Raw genomic sequence first — 21,367 nt, 5'->3', positions numbered from 1 at the left:
AGAAAGAAAGTATCAGCTTCCAAAAACCATAAAAATTAAGACAATTAAATTAGATTAATAAGGTTCATCCATGTTCAGCCTATTTTTATCTATCACTCATACCCATTTGTAGTTTGTTACAGTTTTTATAGTTTAAGACTCTCTGTAACTCTCTGTATATTTATTACTTTCATCTTCTCTTCATATTTATATATAAATATATTTAAATAAGAGTCAACAAGTTCCTTGTCTGTGTGCACAAACATGGCCAAATGACCAAATAAAGATGGTTCTGATTCTAAAAATGAGTGAGTGCCATTAGTATCCATAATGCTAAGTGTTTTTTCTCAATCAAAATATCAGTTCTTTTTGACAGTGACAGATGGTTTCACATTTCACTAAAATATGTTTGACAGAAAGGTGATAATATGAGCATCTATGTGGTTATTAAGTCATCATAATATATCTGATAAAAACACCATTGATTGCGGCTTTACTTGCCAGTAGATAAGTGCCTGCCTAGTTAGTTTAAGACTTACAGCTCCAGTGATCCTTATGCCTTGCTGTTGAAAGACGGTCTCTTACATTCTGTTTTTAAAAAGAAAAATCAAATTGAGATGAACATGGAGAAAATATGTGTATTTGAATTTTTCTAAGTGGGTCAGGGTTTTTATGTTTTTCATTTAGATGTAAATAAAGAACATTGCTCAGAGAATGTTATCGCTATGTGTTCAGTGTCATGGCTTTTTTGTTTTCTGTAATTGATAATCTTCTGTGTTTAATCAGTCCCAATTACCAATTACCAAATCACACTGGCTACTTTTCCTATAGTAATTAAAAATCGTGTTGCTTCTGGCACAAACTTACACATACATTTCAAGTGTGCAAAGGCTTTCATGAACTGGATATAGATATAGGATATCAACAAACACCTCATGTCCATGTTCATTTAGGTGAAGGGTATCGATTTAAGTCTATCTATAAACAGTTTGCTGCAGCATCTCATAGAAATACTGGGGCTACAGAAAAATGATAAAACCATTCATGTAAGAATGTGCTTGCGGCTCAAATGTCAAAAGGGGCCTCTGTTTACTGTTGCAGAGTCAGGTCGAAATGGGTCAGACACTTTGGACCACAGAATCATCCATCATCTGCTGGGCAGGAGAGGACAGGGGGAAACTGGTGACAGTCAGGCTAATCCAGCTAATGATAAAAAATCATCAAGATCTCAAAGATTAATCTCAAAGATACTCTGTAATCGATTGCTAAGAAATTGCAGGTCAGTGGGGAAACACTGATTATATGAGCATGTGGGTTATTTAGTTAGATAAAAAAAAAGCCTATGTGTACCCTAACTTCTGCCCTATATCACACTAAAACTGGAAAAGCACTTAAGAAAACGGACAGATGGATGAATGAACTGATAGAAGATCATTACTTCATTATTACCACCTAGATGTAGGACTTTTTAAAAGGAGTTGGGAGTCAGGGAATCAGTCAAAAGGGAGGGTGACAGAACGATCTGTAGTAACAGATGCCAGACCAAATCACTTGAAGTTTAAAGACTTTAGACCAGGGGTGTCAAACTCCAGCCCTCGAGGGCCGGTGTCCCGCAGGTTTTAGATATCACCCTGGGTCAACACACCTGAATCAAATGATTAGCTCATTACCAGGTCTCTGGAGAACTTCAAGACATGTTGAGGAGGTCGTTTGGCATTTAAATCAGCTGTGCTGGATCAAGGACACATCTAAAACCTGTAGGCCCTCGAGGCCTGGAGTTCGACACCCCTGCTTTAGACAGACCTCCCACTGCCAGTACAGTACAGTAGAAAAGTGCTCCATATAACCCCAGTTCATTATGCACAACACTGAAAAACAAGGTACAGCCACTAATAAAAAAAACCTGGTCATAATTCTGTTTCAATCTATTAAGAAGGATGAATAAATCTCATGTCTTGTTTCAAGTTCACCTTTACAAAGATCAAGATCAAAACTTCAAATATAAGAGCTTTAACATTATACTCTTTGCAATATTCAGTGAAAAAAAAAAAGAAAAGAAAACATAAAACACCCAAACTGTTCAGAACAGAAAAAAGACCCTCCACCCCAGCTACACCCTCGAGCAGAGAATGCAGTCTGAAAATTGACCATAAATTAAACTGTTACTGTGAAAGTATCTAATTAAACATTGTATATTAAGTCATGTCTAAGTGCACTGAGCCATTTCTGTTTGAAGAGTGTGAAGAATACTGTATTTACAAAACTGTTTTATTGGAGTGTTGGATATATTTTCTTTAATACTCATTCTAGTGATTCTCTCTGGATCTTTTTTCCCATTTTAAAGTCTCAGGATGTCTCAGGACGAGATCAAGTATCAGCATGCTGCTTCAGTGTTGTCATAACCTAAAAAAGCTTTTATTGGTGCTAATTTACCAATTTTTATGGCCAAGGTTTAACTGAATTTTTATGAGAATCAATAAGAGTGATTGTGACTGGACCTCTAGCAAATGAACATCAATAACATCTGGACATCTGCACATTAATAACAGAAATCTGGAATTTAAGAATATGTAAACTGTAGCTTTTCACTTAAAAAAACAAACAAACAAACTTGTATGACTTTATTTGTCAGTGGAAACCAGATATGTAGAATAGAAGCCCTTTATTGTCATTGTACAACGGATTTATAATTTCAAATACATTGCAATTATGACAGTTCCTGAGCAACAGAGCTTACATTAAAAGATCCAAAGCTTAAGATTTCATGTGGAATGCTTTAACATTAACCACAAAGCACATTTTGTAAACCTACCAAATGACTGAAAGAGAAAAGGAATAAAATTGTGAGTCATTTCAGATCTCTATTAGTTTATAAACAGATTTTGCACTAAAGGAAATTACTTAAGATTATCATAATTTCTTTACAACAGCTGTGAAAGACAAAATCACATCCATTCTAACTTTCACAGACATGCATTACTCTTTGCAGAGTCAAAAGAAGCTGCTTTAGAAAAGACTGAACGAGTATCATTGAGATGTTGTAAGTAAAGATTAACATCAATAAATTACAAAATGTTTTATGTCCACAAATATGTTCTTTTCAAATACTAAAACAGAGACATTTAATATGGTTTTAAGCTACCAAATAATCAATTTATAAATTTGATTTGATAATGTGCACTTCTGACAGATTTCATGTATTTACTAAAATACAGTTAAAAAAAACCCAAAACTGGTTGGAAAAGAGGACATTTGATGCATTTAAAACATTTTAAATCTACATTATTATATATTACAATCTATATTATTATAAATTTAAACTCAAATTAATTTTTAGAGAAACATTTAGTAATTAGTAGTAAAATACAACTGTAAACTGTCACATGGTCAGAATGTAAGCATTTGGTAATTTCTTGTTTATTTATAGTCACAGATATTATGGTGAGATGATGGTGCTGTGGCTCTGTCATCACACTTTGTAAATCTAAAAATCAAAATCTTTTGTGAACTATAATTTAAACAGTCATCTATTAAACATTCAGTCTGTACAGCTGTATATAAAGCGTTTACCGTATTTTCCACACTATAAGGCACACTTAAAATCCTTTAATTTTCTCAAAAATTGACAGTGCTCCTTATAATCTCAAAAATCTGTCAAAAAATGTTTTAGTACAACTTTGGTAAGCTACAAAGTCGCACTGCTTGATGGACGGTCGGAGCATTACGGCTACCGTAGTAAGGAGTAATCTGGGTCCAAAACTCTGTCAGCTTCAGGTCCCAAAGTGAAACGAACACTGCAGCATCACTGAGAGTTAAAAACTGTCTAAATTCTTCCATCTTTAATAAAATGATCAGCGTTGCTGTTTTACCAGGTGTAACAATTAAGTTTAACATCCAGGGATCCATGAAAACAGAATTTATTAAATTTAACGGAGTTAGAAGTTAGCAGGAAGTTAGCTCGCTAGTTTCCACCTAAACATGATATACCATGTTCTAACTGAGAGATTTCTGAAAAAATTAAAACCTCTTTCTGCTATCACTTCCAACATAAATGAAGACAGAAAACTAAACAGCAGTGACTTTTGTAGGGTTACTGAAGTTGGACTTGCAGGTATATAATGATGTGCTACGTGTTCGCTAGCGACACAGCTATGTTAGATGTAACATAAACACAGTGAAGTTGGAGGATGAATGCTAACTTTTTTCCACTTGATAAAAGTTCATGTGAGTATTCCCGAGGGTTAGGGACAAATGCAATCGCATGATAGGATGCTGTAAACAGACCAAACTTCAGTCAGGAGAACAACTGAGATAATCCATCCACATTACAAGGTTAGTCATTAATATACTGCAACATGGGAATAGAGCAGCTGCGAGAGAATTCAACATTAATGAATCAATGGTACGGAAGTGGAGAAAGCAAGAAGAATGGGTTGAGTAAAGTTTGACTTATCTGACTGTTTTGTTTCACTTAATGCGCCTTATAATCCGGTCCGTCTTATGTATGAAAACAGACCAGTTCATCGACAGTACGCCTTATAAACCGGTGTGCCTTATGGTCCGAAAAATACGTTAATATACTTCCCATTGGTGTAATATAATATAATACTATTTTTTTGGTCCTAGGTTTTCAAGTGTTGGAAATATTACTATGAAATGTAGCAAAAATGTGTAATTTTGGTTATTTTGCTAAAACTATCACAGGTGTTTACAGGTAATCATGACGATTAAACAAGTTACATTTTTACTTTCAAACAAAGAAGAACGGGACATAAGGTTTATTTAACAAAAAGTGTTATTTAACAAAAGTATTTAGGCTCAGAGAAAAAACAAACAAGAATAGAAAACAAAAGGCAAAAGTAGACTCAGAAAAGTAGACTAACCCAAATCAGGCACACTGAGACAGCGGAAGCGAAACTGAACACAATGCACAAGAGTTTAGGGACTGTCTAAATAAAACAGGAAGTAGCACACACACCAAAACTAAGACAAGGACATGCAGACTTGACACTAAGACAGGGGTAAACAAACATGGAAACACATGACAGACTGGGGGAGACAAAGGAAACACAGGGAGAAGAACATGGAGACAGAGCACAGAGACGAAACAGGGACGAGCGACAGAGAGGGCGAGAGACATGACAGACAGGGAACAAAACACAGAGACCAGAAAAAAGGGAGTGGGACTATAAACTGATAACCATGAAGTAACTTAAAACTAAACTAGAGACCTCTAATAATATAGCAGGGAAATTACCAGGGATTACAAAACTCTACAATTTCAGTAGTCTGGTAAAGCTCCAAAACACAAAAGGTCCAAAACACAGAACACTGGGTCAACAACCCAACCCCCCCTACCATGACATAAGGTATGATTAAGCAGCATCATTCTGAGGTTACTACCACAAGTCAGTATATAAACACTGTAATGTGCAGATATTGCCATTTTATTGCTAACAGGTTATCACATTGTTTTGCTTTATAGATTACATTTGTTTCTACATTATCCCCCAGTTTCTGGCACATTGTTACACCATTAGATTAAATGCCAATGTAATATTATTCAACTATAACAATTGTTGATAGAGGAAGGTTACTTGGGCATTATTTGGATATTAGGTTGGTAATCCAGTGCTAATAACTTGCTGTTCTATGTTATTACCTTTTTTCTTCAACATTATTACCCCTTAAAAAGTGCTACCAATGGGCTTTTTGGTCTGTCCCTTCTTCTGTTCTCCACTTGTTCTGTTTCCTCAAACTTTTTACAGCTCTGCTTCATACCATGCTGTGATATGCCAACTTTTCAGCTAATTGTTCTTTGCTAACCCCTTTGTTGTTGCAAAACTACTATTTTATGACTGTCAAACTGTGTTATTCTTAGCATTTTTCACTGATTAAACAAAAGAAATTGGAACAAATTATGCATTTTTGGGACACCCTGCCAGTAAGAATGTGCCTAACAATACAATTCCAAACTGGTTCTTTCCCAAGTTGTCTGTTATGTTTGCTTTGAAAGACCTTCAGAAAGCCCAGAGAATTACTGCTCAAGGCGATTTTGAAAAAAATTACAAGAACATCTGGCTTTGGAAGCAAAATATAGAGAAATGAGCGATAGTTACATACTTGTGCACTGTAGTTGCACTAAAAATGCTTCTTATGTAATAAGTCATTCAACTGCTAGAGGTTCTTATAAAGCCAACATAAAGATAGGCCATATTAAGAATTATAGCACACAGGAAATCCTTTCATGTTTCTTGTCTTCTATGCTACATTTCACAGTATCTTCTTCAATGCGGAATGAATGTGTTACAAAAATGAAAGACAATGCCCTATTTAACTTTTGACTGCAATCTGTAACATGAAGCACATGATATAAAGTGCATTGGTATCAAACTGCTGATCAATATCCTTACTACTTCTCAGAGTTAATATCTGCACAGTGGAGTGTTTGCATCACTGACTCAACTAATGCTACCCTAAAAGGATACTGGGTGGGAACAGTAAATGAGTATCGCCAAGTTTGCAGTATCCTAACTAGTATCATCAAGTGTCCTGGTATGCAATAGCAACAGGTGGCACCTTTATGAGTGCCAAAAGTGTTGCATGACAGAAACGGCTATGGGTTTATTACCACGACCAAAATGGAGAGACGGGCAAGGGAAGAGGGAACAGGATTTGAACGTTGGTGGATGAGATAGTGACCAAGCAAATACAAAGAGGAAGGAAATGAAATAAAAAAAAAAGATTTAGACACTTTGTCCTTTTGTTTTTAACATTGTAAAGAACAGATTGTTCCTTGACTGCAAATAGAGACATGTCAGTTATCCCAAACCTTTCTTCAGCAGCCAAGACACATGATGAACAGAGAATTCCAGAGAGGTCACACTAACCTCGACCCCTACCTAACTCTGTCATACTAAAGGAGCCTCTGATCATGCCTCAAGCCAGATGACCTCAAAGAATTTTAGTTCTAAAAGACTGTGGCCTACTCAGTCCAAATCAATGAGCATGACATCCATCCAAGTTGCATAAAGAAGGACATATATGAATAAAAAAAATAACTACATATATCTACACTCCAAGAGGTTTGGTTTTATGTTTTCTGATGAACAAGGTCATACTGATTTGATTACAAATACAAATATGGTACACAATCCTGATATCACAGACCCGTGCCAGATCAATCTATACCAGGGGTTGGCAACCCTGGGCACACGTGCCACAGCTGGCACACGAAGGGTTAACTGACAGAACCGACCATAGCTGGACAGGCCATCGGGCATACCGGGCATTTGCCCGGTGGGCCGATGGTGATTTTTCGTACTAGCTAGCATGACGGAGTGTGAAAAAAAAAGAAAAAGAAAAAAAAAGCTAGCATGACGGAGTGTCTATACAGCTGGGTGGGTGCTATGATGTTACTGATGTTGAACTTTATTTTATTCATAAGGTTAGTTAGTAGAGTTGCCAACCGTCCCGTAAAAAACAGAATCGTCCCGTATTCAGAGAAAATATTACGCGTTTCATATTGAGCTGAAAAGGAACAGTTTGTCTCGTACTTCAGCTATAATGAAAAAAGACACAAATCGGGCCGATTTTTTGTCCCAGTCCAGCCCTGGGCACGACACGCAGTGAATTAATCTGAGAAGGTGCATTAAAAAATAAATGGCCGGGCCAGCGGTGCACATCGCAAATTGTCTCGCACAGACACATTAGTTGTGCCGCTTCTTAATGACGGTATCTTAGCTAACAACCCCAACTACCAGATTCAACTTGTAATTGGCTAAAAATAACTTAGCCTACCGGTGAGAGGGACGTTGGTAGCTGGCAGTTTTTCAAGCGATGTTGAAATTTCCACATTCCGACACTTCAAATGCTACAGGAGCTTTCCGCTCAGCGCAGCATCAGCACTGTGGAAATACACGGATACATCCATAGACTCAAGACTGATCAAACCAGAAAGCTTTAATGAGCAGCTGGATTTGTCTCGCATTAACTGGCTGAGTTAATGCCAGTTAATGCGACATCGAAATGCAGCTGTTGAACTGAAAACCTCGACTTTGTGGGGGTCAAAGTTTGCAGAACTACGAACGCAGCTGGAATCCATAGCTGTGCGTGTTCATGGAGCTTGCATTTTCACCTGCTTGACATCACTACCTGACAAGTTTAACTGTCTTCAGAACATTGCAGAGGCCTTATTGACAGTATTTGGCTCTACATATCTGTGTGAGCAGATTTTCTCTCACACGAAGAGTGTCCTCAGGCAGCCGTCTAAATGCTGGACACTCGTAGACCTGTGTCCCTGAGTGGGAGACCAGAGATCACATTAACATGTGTATCCCTGTATTAACAAACATGCCATATTGGCTCAGTTTATTTTTCTTATCATTATTGTGAGGAGACCATAAATAGCATTTGCATTTTCTGTTCTATAGTTCATTTGCTGTTATGGAGTTCTTGTTATGGATTAAAAAGTGTCTTTTTTTGTTTCAAAATAACTGATAACTATTCGCTGATAGCTGCCAACATCTGCGAACAAATATAATTGTATAAAGTTGTTCTATATAGTGTGTAACTGTTAGTATAGAGCGTTATTAAATTTATTGCTAATGCAATCATATGGCACATTGACTTCTGAGGAAATTTTAAATGGCACTCATCATCAGAAAGGTTGCCTACCCCTGATCTATACTCTTACTTAGACTAGATACACTTTGCTATTACTGGGTTGTAACCAAGCCAATTTGATTCTTGTAGTAGAAATCAAGCATCATCAGACCAGGAAACATAATTCCAATGTTCTATTGTATAGTTATATTGAGCAATGTAAAATGTTCTCATTTTTCTCCTGACAGTGATGGTACCCAGTGTGGTCTTATACAGCTGTAGCCCATCCCCATCAAGGTTCAGCGTGTCTATTCAGAGATGAGTAGTGTAAAGAGTGTTTACAAGACATTTATACCTATAAAACTGCCGCTGACTGGATATTTTCTCTTTTGTGCAGAAAAATCAGTAGATCAGCAGTTTCTGAAATACTCAGACTGCCCTGTCTGGAACCATCATCAATGACACATTCAAAGTCACTTAAATCACCTTTCATCCCCATTCTGCTGAACTTCAACAGGTAGTCTTGAACACGTCTTGCTGATTTGATATTTGTGTTAATTAGGAGTATAATACACTGGGATCTCATACAAAATCAAAAAGCAAATTAGCTTTAAACACAATGTACAAGCTGTGGCAATTATGTATTCCTTTAAGAAACATGTAATACATAATTGCCACAGCCTGACTTACCCACACCGAATTCATTGGATTAGATTAAACTTTATGTTTAATCACACATCCTTGTGATCCTACTTGAACTCACTGTGCTTTCCTGACAGATTAACATCAGCTCGCAACTCGCAACGGTGACATGCCATATGTGCCCATTTCCCATTCCTGCTAAATTGTCAATTAACATGTATGAAAACAGTATCATCTCTCATACATGCATTCTATGTCTGCTCAACCATCTGTTAACTGGACTATACTAGAGCCATACAACTGCACCTACCTCTGTCCTCATAGATTTAACAATTTACACAGTTACAAGAATGATACAAAAATTTACAGCCTGAATAACAGAAACAGATTACAGTGATTAAACAATACAAGGCTGAGTACTCATAGGTATCAAAATTGCATACAAAACCTGTACCACTAATTTACTGAGTGTACGCATCTCACTGGCAGTCAAGTAGAGGTAATGCTATGTACTGTGCAGACCTCAAGTTCTCTGGATGCGATGAGGAGTTTGCTAAAAGCAGATACTTTGAAAGTATACTTAAACCAAAATGGGGTTTTCCATGCTGTTGAGTCTGTGACGGGGACAAGATGAGCACCACTTTAGGGTTGGGAAAGTGTAAAAGGCAAGAATTCAATTATTTTGGATTTAAAGTAAGACGTTTAGCTTCTTCTTCCTCTTCTCTGGTTGAATGTGCAAGTGGTTTGAAGTGAGGCTAAATCTTAACACATTTCTCAACACAAACTTGTGTGATCATTTCATTTAAAGTTGTAAATACATACATCTCACTTTTTCGATGTATTCAACTGTGCCAAAAATTGAGAATCAAAATGACAGATACAAAACTATATTCACGCAGTAAGAGCACAAAACTGGACAAAACCAGAAAAGTCTTTCATGTTTACAAGTACTCTCACAACAAAAGGTATTAATAATGTTTTTTGATTCATACACTACATGCTGCTCTGGCCACAGTCCTAAGTTTGGTGTAGCAAAGCTGGCAGGGCATTGAATCTGACACAAGGAGAGACCTCATCAGCCACTTACCTCTTTTAAGAATTGGGGCCATCACCTTTCCAGATCGCACCTTTTCCTGGTGCACTCCCTGTAGTTCCAAAACATTCCGACGCTAATAAAATTATCCACATAAAACTAGCCACATGAAGGCTAGTTGTTGACCCACACTGCTTACTGGACTGCTTACTGGGAAAAAACTTTGAAGTCTGTCTATTGCAGTTCACAAAAACATGCGAGCTAACAAACCAATGAATCATTCAAAAGACAAATCAGCGACAAGAATTGGATCAACACTGATTTATTTGTTTACAAGATAAAATGTAAAAGATTAAAAAGAGGATAAAATGTTGCATGCAAGAAGAGATTCAAAGGAAGGACAGGAATATCAAAGAATAGGTAGATATGTTTGGTAAATGGAGTGGAAAGGAGACAAAGTAGTGGAGTGTGAATTATCAGACAGACCATTAGAAACAGATGCACACTGCTGTAAAGCACCAGTTTGCAGGCACGTCACCAATACTAATAATAAAATCATACTGCAGCTCTGAGTTGTTTTTTTTCTTTCTTTCATTTTTTCTGATGTAAAATTCTCCCTTTGTGGCACCATCCATTCCATTGCAGTTTAGCACAGAGACACCTTCAGTTGTCTAAATCAAACTGCTGCATCATAATGGCTTGTGATAGATTTATACAATGGATTATTTGACACGTGAATCAGCACAATGGATTTTATTCTTCATCTCTTTGACTGAAAGCATTTTTGTGATTCTTTCATTTAAAGTGTCAAGATGAGAAATGTTCATATTAAAAGAAGCTGATTCAAGTTTCTTATTGATGCCTGACTATTGTTTAAAAACAGGCTTTAATGGGAAAATGTAAATATATCCTTTAACACAGAAACATGATGTTGTTGTTGATGCATTTATAAAATATAGACATTTCAGCCATTATTCATATGAACTGACCTGAATGAATGAATGAATTAAAAGATTTCTACATTTATGTTATGCCTGCAATGGAATCCATAGGTCACTTGCAAAGCATGGCCTATATAACACTGGGAAAAACTAAATACATTTATTTATGTCCCCCTTGCTTTCTTTTTGACACTTTTGAGAAAAAACCCCCACTGTAAACACAATTTATATAATCAGAGATTCTCCTTCTGAATATTTTCAAAAACTACTGAAGTTTTATATAATGTAGAATAATTTAAATCTAATATATGACCTGGGGAGCATCCTTTCATTTAATATGGATTCAATAAAAACTTTTGGTAGGCACTGTATTGTGTTTTACTTGGAGTTAAAAAAAAAAGTTGTTAAAAAAGTCAAATTTAATTAAATAGACCAAACCAGTACCTTTGATCTCTATACCAACCAGCCACAACATTAAGACCAGCAGCCTCACACTGTGTAGCTCCCCTTTGTGCTGACAAAACAGCTCTGAACCACTGAGGCATGAACTCCAAAAGACCTCTTAAGGTGTCCTCGTGCCACAAAAGCTACCACTGGCACTGACACAGAGTCATAAAACTGCAGGGCCCAAAGTTGGAATCACTGATATTAGTACATATGAGAAGATGCACTCCGAGAAATTCCCAGGTGATTCAAAGTCGTAGCAGGCTGCTAATGTCTGATGTTCTTTTGTCGTGACTTTCTTTCTCAGGGAATTATCCTATCCAGTGTAATATAACAGTAAATAATTTTTTGTTTTCTAACTTGTCAAAATAGTTTCAAAGGAACAGAAGGCAAAAGTGGCTCCATAACAACATTGACACCACATCTGTTGAATGTCATAGTGTCATATTCCTCAAATCAATTCTGAACATTTTTTGCACTGTCGCAGGGTGCATAATTTGTTTTCTGGAAGAGCCTACTGCTATCAACTAATACTATTTTTGCTGGCTGACAGCATCCAAAAACAGCAAGAGGCAGTTTTTGTGGTCTTCATCAGACCTTTCCAGACCTCGACCTGACCCAGTGACATGTCTAAACTCAGCTAATAAATTATGCTGGTGGTATCATTTTTCCATGTGAGTGAACACATAAACCTCTTAAGTATCTGATGCAAATGTATGTATGTTTATTAAGTGTTTATGATTGTATGTAGAATATGTAGAAACAAGTAAGGTACTGCTCCCTCACTCTATGACAAATTAAATCCTCATGCAGGATTATTCTGTAGTGGAATTATTTTCTGGAATAAGTTTTCTCTTATTTTTACAATGAACTATATATTTACTTAAGCATAAGTTAAATAGTGGTGGGCCTATATATTAGTATATTTTGCCTGGAGACCTTTAGTTATTTTTAGGCAAAGTTTGCTGTCAAGGCAGGAAGCTTAAGGAAATATTGTCATGTGTTACATTTTTTTGGCGAAACTACTTTTGAATATTATAATTTTGTCAATCATTAAATTCATTATGGTATTAGTATGTATGTATTTCCGGTAAGGATGTTTTTGTTGCGGTTACTAGCACTCGTCAACACCCATGAGCAAGTTTCAACAGCTGCCTGGTGATTGGCAGAACACCCAATGGGAGGGGACAATATGACACACCTACAATACACATCATCTCTTTATTTAATCCTCTGTAGACAGTGTCTGGCAACTTCTAGAGCAAATCTTAAAATAATACCACAACTCTAAACATGACATGCAGTCTGCAATATCCTAGTGTGTATTAAAAGACATGATACAAAAGCATTTATAGCTGCAGCCTTTAAACTTGGCCTAAATAGGAAAGATAAAAAACAACAACACATTAATGGCAAACCTGTTGTTAGATATTACATGATGATGCTTATCAAGTCTAATATGCCAATCTGCTATGAAGATTTTGATAACAACCCTCTCTGGATATCATACTTTACCCATTTAAGATGATCATGAATATATATTTCTACTCCAGTTGTCACATCAATATTAGCCATTTAGCTACTCCCTATTTTGTTAATAAATCTTGACAGGGTGATAATTATTATGTCCCAGCAGTCAAAAATGGATTGCTTCTGATGAATGCCAAAGTTAGGTTATGAAGTTATAATGCACTGGATGACAGGACATCATCTCTGCACTGAAAATGTGTAGTTTTGTTTAATGTTTTGCAACGTCCCTTTCCAGGTGATATTTGGGTTTAGTTTATAATTAAATTGTGTTGAATGGTATGACGATTAATTTTTTGTCCATCATTTTATATGCTGGTTGTATAAACACACATTTTAGAGAGAGACAGAAAGAGAGGGAAAGATTCAGGCTTCAAAACAAAAACAAAACAAAAAAAAACTGGATTAACAAAAAAATTTTCTTTAATAGGAGTTCAACCTGCTGCCACCCCCCCACCCCTTCACATTACCTCCCTGCTTCACCACCCACTCAACCTCCAATGTCTTTGGGGTCACGACTAATACAAAAAAGCCTAAACAGCTTTTGGCAGTCACTGGGTCCGGGCAGTAGAGGAGCATTGAGCTCAGACTTGCACACTGCTGGAAGGATCTATTACACTGAAAAAATTAGGAGAAGGCACAGTGTGACCAGACTGCTGTCTGAAAGGGAAGAGTGCTAAGAGGACTGAGAGCAGGTAGGTGGCCCTCAAAAATGAAGGCTGGATAAGTAAATGTAGAAATGAATTGCAAAAGCCTATTCTCTGTAAGTCTGCAGCTGGGAGCGCAATCTGCCTAAATACAATGTCTACCATCACTGTTTATATCAGAAAGATGTCAGTACTTTGTGAACAGGTGCTTAAGGTTGCAATAAAAAAGCTAAAGTGTAAATGCATGAGACATGAAGAGATGTTTCTATTTTCCTATCCAAAGACTGAGCTTGAAGCTTAAAAGTCCACATAAGTCACGAATGTGGTATCTGATTTCAGTTTCTAAAATTACAGTGCATGCAGGGTTTGCTATCATATTAATAATTCAGATATACATTAAAACTTACAGGACAGGATTTAATTACAAAGAGGACAGAATTGGTGTTGCTGCATGAAATCGCTTAAGCAAGGCACGTAGGCTTCTCAGTTTGAATTTCACAGCTTTAAATCTGGGAAGCTCATCATAGCAGTATGGTCAGAGCTGTGAGGTTGTTGGGTGATGACTAAGTTTAGAAGGAGGTATCAAATCAATATGTGACCTAAGATTCAAGAAGCTGCATGGAGGGAGTAGGTTGTGTTTTGGCAGAGAACTGGATTTCTTTTTACATTAAATGAATTCACAGGGCTACAGTTCACAATGTACAAATCTTCCTAACACTGAGCACATACGGTGCATTTCTCTTGCATTTAAAGATTGAAAAAACAAAGCAAAATGCTGTATTCAGTGCAGTTAGTAGCTTAAATAGACAAAGACCAGCAGACTGATTACAACATACACATTACATGTAGGCTAAGTATTTCTTACATGTTTTGAATAGCATTTATCAACCGAACATATAAACAAATCCACTGGGAGGCTCAAATTGCACCATTAACACTTGGACACTAAAAGACGTGTCATCAGACTCAGTTTTGTGTTAGAAAGTGACTTCAGCTGTGCATCTTGTGCACTCAGCTGCAATCAGTGACGTGTAGAAAAATGCAGTGAGGGACATTTGAGAAGCTACCAGATGCCATTTCCAGAATATGTAGTCAGCGGTGCAGTCATCTGCAGTAGGTGTCACATGCGCTCCTACGTATTGGGTGTAGTCTAGTTGTCTGCTGTTTCTCAAGTTTCTCAAGAGTCTTCTTTACAAATTCCTATATGTTTAAGACTCCATTTCATGTTGGTAACATAGAAAGAGATCATTTCAGTATTGTAAGCAAAAGAAATACATAGATTTCATTACATAATAAAAAAAAACAATCATCATAAATATATCAGTGCTGTTTTTTCCACTTTTAATTAAAATGAAGAACATAATAATGAATAAGTACAGTAGTGAAGTGTACAGGAAAACATATGAGGCAACAACAACCAATACTTTTCTGTAGCAGTGGCCCAGCATTTCAGATAGTCCATCTCTAATTTCAGCCGTGGCGGCTTGTTATCTTGCCTGCAGTGACAGCCAGCCTGCCTACACACTGGTTATATGTAATGATTTTTTGAAGCATGTTTTTTTTCTTTTGTTTATTTTTTTTAAGTAACAACATTTAATGAAATGCAGCCTGCAGCACAAATCCATGAATCTCTGGGACAGTGACTAAGACAGATTTATTCTGGAATGCATTGATAATAAAAAAAATGTCTAGAATATCCCCTCCCCCACAAGTCAAAATTTAAAAAAAACAGATGCAAGCCGCAGCGAACAGTAAATGATAAGAGCTAGCACAGCAACAACTATTCAGTGGAAGAGAAGATGAGAGCGTTGCCTTTTAATGAAAAGAACCTTTTGCCAAGATGTCTCCTTTTGCGTGCTGTTTTCCCTTTACCATATGTGTTGTTCAATCTCAAGACAGACCAAGTGCCAAGATCACTGCTGGAGCCCAGAACCTTTTTAACATATGCTAGAGCATGTGCACAACTATAAATAAAACAGTTATTTGTGGAGATGTTAATGTGGAGATTATTTGACATCCAAATTGTCCCAAAAAAAAAAAATATATAAATATTTTTCAGCATTAATTTCAATATTTATTACTCATTCTTAGCTACTTGAATGAGTGCATGGGCACAGATTAGCTGAGTGTGGACATGTCAATCTCTCAAAAGATCATCTCAATAGATCACCCATATCCACCACACACCAGCTTTCAATTCACCCAGCCTAACAACCTTCAAATGATTAGAGGAGTTCATATAGGTTCAGCACACATGCTTCCTGAATGCCTGAATTTCTGTAAGACCAACATTGAACAAGCAGGATAACAAAGCAAGCATAAATTTAAGAATTACATGAGCAACATTTCAAAGTCATGAGCATTTTGGTTATGGCTGTTTCTTCATTAGTAGAGTGTGACACAGGAACTAAACCATGTTTTAAACACTAAAAACTGTTCAAACACATCCTGAACCAGGGGTAACACACACACACACACACACACACACACACACATATATAGATATATATATATATACATATATATATATATATGTGAACAGGACTTACCTCTTCACATCAACGTTATCTTCTAAAAATCCATGTTGAGCTACAAAGTAATGACAATAATATTATTTACCCATAAGTAACCACACCCACTGTAAATCTCTGTCCAATGAGGAAGTTAAGACGTCTTAACATGACTCTTTGGTTCAAATTTTACAAGAACAAAAAATAGTAATGGCATAAATCCATATGCATGACCTTTTATAACTGTGATGAATGTCAATTTGTCAAGTGTTGTGTTGCACCTGATGTTCTAAAAAAAAGAAAACCTAAAACAACAAAGAAACTTTTAACTTTTGAGCATCTGAAACAATATTTCAGTCAAGATGGAAAAACAATTTTCCTTTATAGCTTCATCTCTTCAGCTTTCAAACACTTACGGAGCTAAAAAAAAAAAAGGTGATTTGACACGGTGGTACACATGCACAAGTTTTTTGAAAGTTTTTCCTACATTAAATGTTGGAGTTTTTTTGATTGTTTTTTGAGGGGGTTGTCTTTTTGGTCTACAAGACCTACATTTAAATGAACTTTAACTGATTTTTTTAACTGAAAATATTTGAAAATGATTAAAATTTGTTTTAATTGGTATTAATATCTACACAGCTACATGTTTTCCTTTGTTTTTATAAAATAGGGTTGTATTGACCACGGTGGTGTGATTCCGAGCCAGTGAAACCCTTGTTGCTCAAGAAATCTCACTAAATGTAGTACTATGGAAAACTTTGATGTATATTTTCACACACACACACCAAATTAATTATCCTCAAATCATTTTGCAGCATGACACAGTCATAAGCATATATCTTCAGCATTTAAATATAAAGAATTTCCTTTGAATTTCATTTGATCCTTGTCACTGACTTCGTCCAGAATTGTACAGAAGATCCCAGAACTCTTCTAAGAACAGTAAAATGTTTAAAAATGTTTGCAGTATAATGTCTGTAAAATTATAAATTTCAAACTGGCATGTAAGTTATTGTCATTAACTGGGTGATTATATAATTATTGCTGTACAGTGTGCAGCATTATCAATCTAATTCCAAATCTTCTCCATGTTTATATGAGGTTTCATTGAGCACCTCGGTTAATTAACAAATGTATGCAAAGGAATCCTGAGACACAGAATAATCCCATGTTAAGTCTGACATTCACTGTAAATGACGTTGGCTGAACGGGTGCTGATGATCACTTTGTGCCACTGGAAAAGTAATTAGAGCAGTCTGCTTCAAAAGCACTACATCACTCTATGTAAACTTTTAAATGGCGTCTGCTTACATTTTCAAAAAGAAAACAATCCCAAAATTAAAAGACTAACACCTCAAACTCTGACACAAATGTCTTATATCAGGGAGTTTATTTGAGCCACACTTATACAGTACATTAAAGATTTCCTATTCTGTCTTTTAGTGCAGAGCCTTCTGAATCAGCAGAGCTCAAGAGAAAACCAAGATGTCGAAGAAGTCAAAGGTGACCGATCAGACTGCCACTGGGCAGGCGGGTAAGTAAAGAAGCCAGTCAACGGTTGGTATTGCAGCCTTGTCACCCTGTACGTTCTCTTATTGCAGTGACACACAAGAACAGGATCCTTCTCACAGACAGCAAACAACTAAACTTTATTAAAACTAAAGAGCTGTGTGACACTGCATTCAAGAATAATTAAGACAAGAAACCAACAGGTAAAAATGACATGCCAAATGGTATTTAAAGAACAAAATTACAATAAAATGTGTAATATGAAGGCCATCACCAACAACTTAAAAAGAAGATAAACAATACAGCTGCTTATTTTCTTCAGTGGAAGCAGTCGATACAAGATCCCTGCAAGATATCGAGATTTTGTGTCGCAATGAGAAAACAGATGCTATTTTTCTTCCTTTTTTCTGTCTAAGAAGAGAAGCCATTTTTCAGTCACTAGCTTCTCCACTCGAATGAAGATATCGATCAAAGAAATGATCAGCGGCATCACTGACAACACAAGAGAAGATGCAAACAAGCTCTCATCATGTTTAAAAAAGATTTTTTCATGACCAAAGACAAAGAATACTCAGGATTCATCTGAGAAGCAATGCTGGCAATGCAACCGTTGGGGACATGGAAGATCAAAACAAGATCATCGAAGATTAATTCAACACACACTTGAAGCTGCCACAAATAAAGAGGGAGCTGAAAATGAAATTGTGTCTCTGTTTGATAGAAGACAAAATGAAGGCTTATTTGAAATCATCTTTCTACAAATTGCTTTTCTATTTATACATAATTTCTCTCAAGCACTGCACAGGAAACATCCTGAGATGTCTACCATGAGAAAATGCGTAAGAAAGTGTGAAGCTATGTCTAATCATCAGTTGTACAGTACAGCATTTACATGCTTGCTGTAACAACACATTGCTAACCTCTGTCTTATTTTTTGTCTGTGACTAATGATTTGATGTGCAATGTGTCTCTAAACACTCGGGTCTGCTCAAGTCTGTCTGTTTGTGCTTTCAATTCCTGGGTATATACTGTATATTGTGGTGTTTTATGTCTATTATATGTTATAATCCTGTCGAAGTTCCAACCCAACATGGTGCTTTTGTCAGGATTAATATTTACCTGTCCTATTCCCTCTCCCACTGTCACATTGCGTGTTAAGTCGGCGGTTCTGAGGGAGCTCATCCAGACGACAAAGGTATGCGAGCAAAAGACAAAAAACAAAAAAAATCGAATTACCTGAACGATTCATCTTTGTAAATGCATGATTCCATGATGGGTGAGTTGCATGTATGATATGATCTTCATCATTCATTGAAAGGTGTCATCCAGAATGGATGATATGACTTTCAGTGTCACAACAGATGCATTTCATTGTGACATTTTCAAACCCCTCATATGAATACTGTCTGCAGGCTGTTGCTAGAGGGCACTGCGGTTGATTGCCATCTGTTGACTGTAGCTTGTAATTTCAAGAAAAAAAATGCCACTTTTAAAGATGTATTCAAATGCAAAGTAACCTTGTACAATATGCTGGCACAGTTCAGTCTAAATAAGTGAACTTGCTCTACAGGAATGGCATAATGTCTCCTAAAATCTATCTAATGCAACTTGCCACCCTGTCACATTAGATAGATTTTTGCACTTTCTAAGGACCCTTAAAAAGTGCAAATTTCATCAAGCTTTAACATAATTACATTGTAATTACTTTTAAACTGCAAATGGCGTGCATTTGGTACAAGTGGAAAGATTACCAGTAAATTATATCTGAGTACTTTCCTTTAATTTGGACCATTCTGTACCCTCTTAAATATTTTGACCTTTGTATTCCTGCTCAACTGTGAAATGTCAAGGTAACCAGCTAAAATGACAATTCTCAGTATCATTTAATGTCTCATACACGACAGACAAAAGCACTGGGTAAAAACCTTTAATCTACCTTTGAATTTAAGAGTTTTAATCCCATTGCTAGAGGAATATAAAATCACGCACCTGCAGTCCACCTTTACAAAGAGTGGAAGAGAAAGACCTACTGTAATACTGTATGGTACAACACTGTAACAAGAGTGTTCATGAAATTTCTTCAGCTCTGCTATAGACCATGTAAAGATGCAGATTTACAAACCTCCTCTGGTGTGAACTTCAGCACAAAAACTGTACAACAGGAGATTGACGGCATGGTTTCCTATGGCCACGTGGCTCCAATAGGTGTAAATATGTAAGTGGCCTGGGACTTTTGGGCCTATAATGTATTATTTCATTACTCAGTCTAAGGTATCAAATAAATAAATAAAAATAAAACTCCTATTTTACTGCAAATCTCACAATTTATACACTGTGACTAGTGCAATGTTTAGTGGCCTGTTCTACTCAGCAGACCTGGCCAACTCTGACCCTGACTCTTAAGAAACTTTGCGGTACCAAAACAGCTAACAAGTTTTACATCAATAAGCACAATGAGTAACTGATTCTGCTGCAGTATTTAGTGATATTTTAGTGATGTCGTGGTGATGTCATTTAATATATTATAAATGCAACCCTAGTAACAACACCAATTTTACACTAAATTACTGTACTCAGTTGTACTACAATCATCCTCATTCAGAAATCTTCCTATAACCTCCAGTATGACATCTTAATTAATCCAATAATAGCACAACAAATCCTTTCTCATAGTTGCGTTTAAAGTTGCACATATTTATTTGTACTTATTTTGCATGTGAAACCAGACATTAATGACTCAATCTTCAGATCACAGGTGCCAGAATCGGCCTGTCAAATCGGCCCACTGGACAGCTTTAGAAAATATGAAGCAGGCCAACATTTGTGGGCCTTTAACTGTATTTTTATAAGTTTTAGAGCTTTTCCTGATGATAAAGACCTCCCCCACAGCCAGTCATGCTACACCAAAGTAGTTAAGTAATAAATAAACAATAACATTTCAAAATAGTTTTCAGTAAAAAGAAACACTGAGATGTGCTATTGAAATTGCACTTCTTGATCTTATTTTAAGACATCTAAGAGATTAAATGTGTAGTTAAACATCTTTAAATTTAAATGTCTCTACACTGCAAATTAAACAAAAATAAACCAAAATGTTTTTTCATCAGAGCTTTTTCACAAGACAAAACTTATGTAAAGCCATTTTCCTGTGAGACACAGGGGGATTTAACAATAAATCAACAAATAATTTGGAGGATTAGAGAGCATTTTCCAGGGTTTTTTTTTATTAGTTGAGGTTTTAAAAAAATAAATAGAAACAAGAAACAAAAAACACACTATAGAGTTTAACTACAGTAGGACAGTATCAAATAAAAACAGTTCAGCACTACTTATCTACAAATGAAAAAGAAAATACATTATTGAGTCCTGTCAGTCTAATCTGACAAAAAGGTTGAAACTGTGCTGTTGAGAATACAAACATCTGACAAAAATAAGAACAAACTGGAGAGTGAGCAGGTTTTGACAGTCTACCTGAATAGACTCATTATTCATTCATATCATTCATTCTTTTGTACAGTTGTTTGCTGAGGA

The 21,367-nt window shown here is 36.3% G+C and overlaps 1 protein-coding gene across 1 annotated transcript in view; it reads left to right on the top strand.

Annotated features, from left to right (window-relative positions):
- The window catches only part of igfn1.1 (immunoglobulin like and fibronectin type III domain containing 1, tandem duplicate 1), a 41,345-nt gene that overhangs the window by 3,517 nt on the left and 16,461 nt on the right, over positions 1-21,367 (top strand). The window contains 2 exon segments of the mRNA XM_065470956.1: positions 17,234-17,286; positions 17,822-17,857. Of these exon segments, the coding sequence (XP_065327028.1) occupies positions 17,234-17,286; positions 17,822-17,857 (89 nt within the window).

Source organism: Pelmatolapia mariae, linkage group LG5 (assembly GCF_036321145.2).
Source record: "Pelmatolapia mariae isolate MD_Pm_ZW linkage group LG5, Pm_UMD_F_2, whole genome shotgun sequence".
Classification (NCBI taxonomy): Eukaryota; Metazoa; Chordata; class Actinopteri; order Cichliformes; family Cichlidae; genus Pelmatolapia; species Pelmatolapia mariae.
Note: the sequence above shows the minus strand (reverse complement) of the source record. Positions and strands in the feature narration are given on the sequence as shown.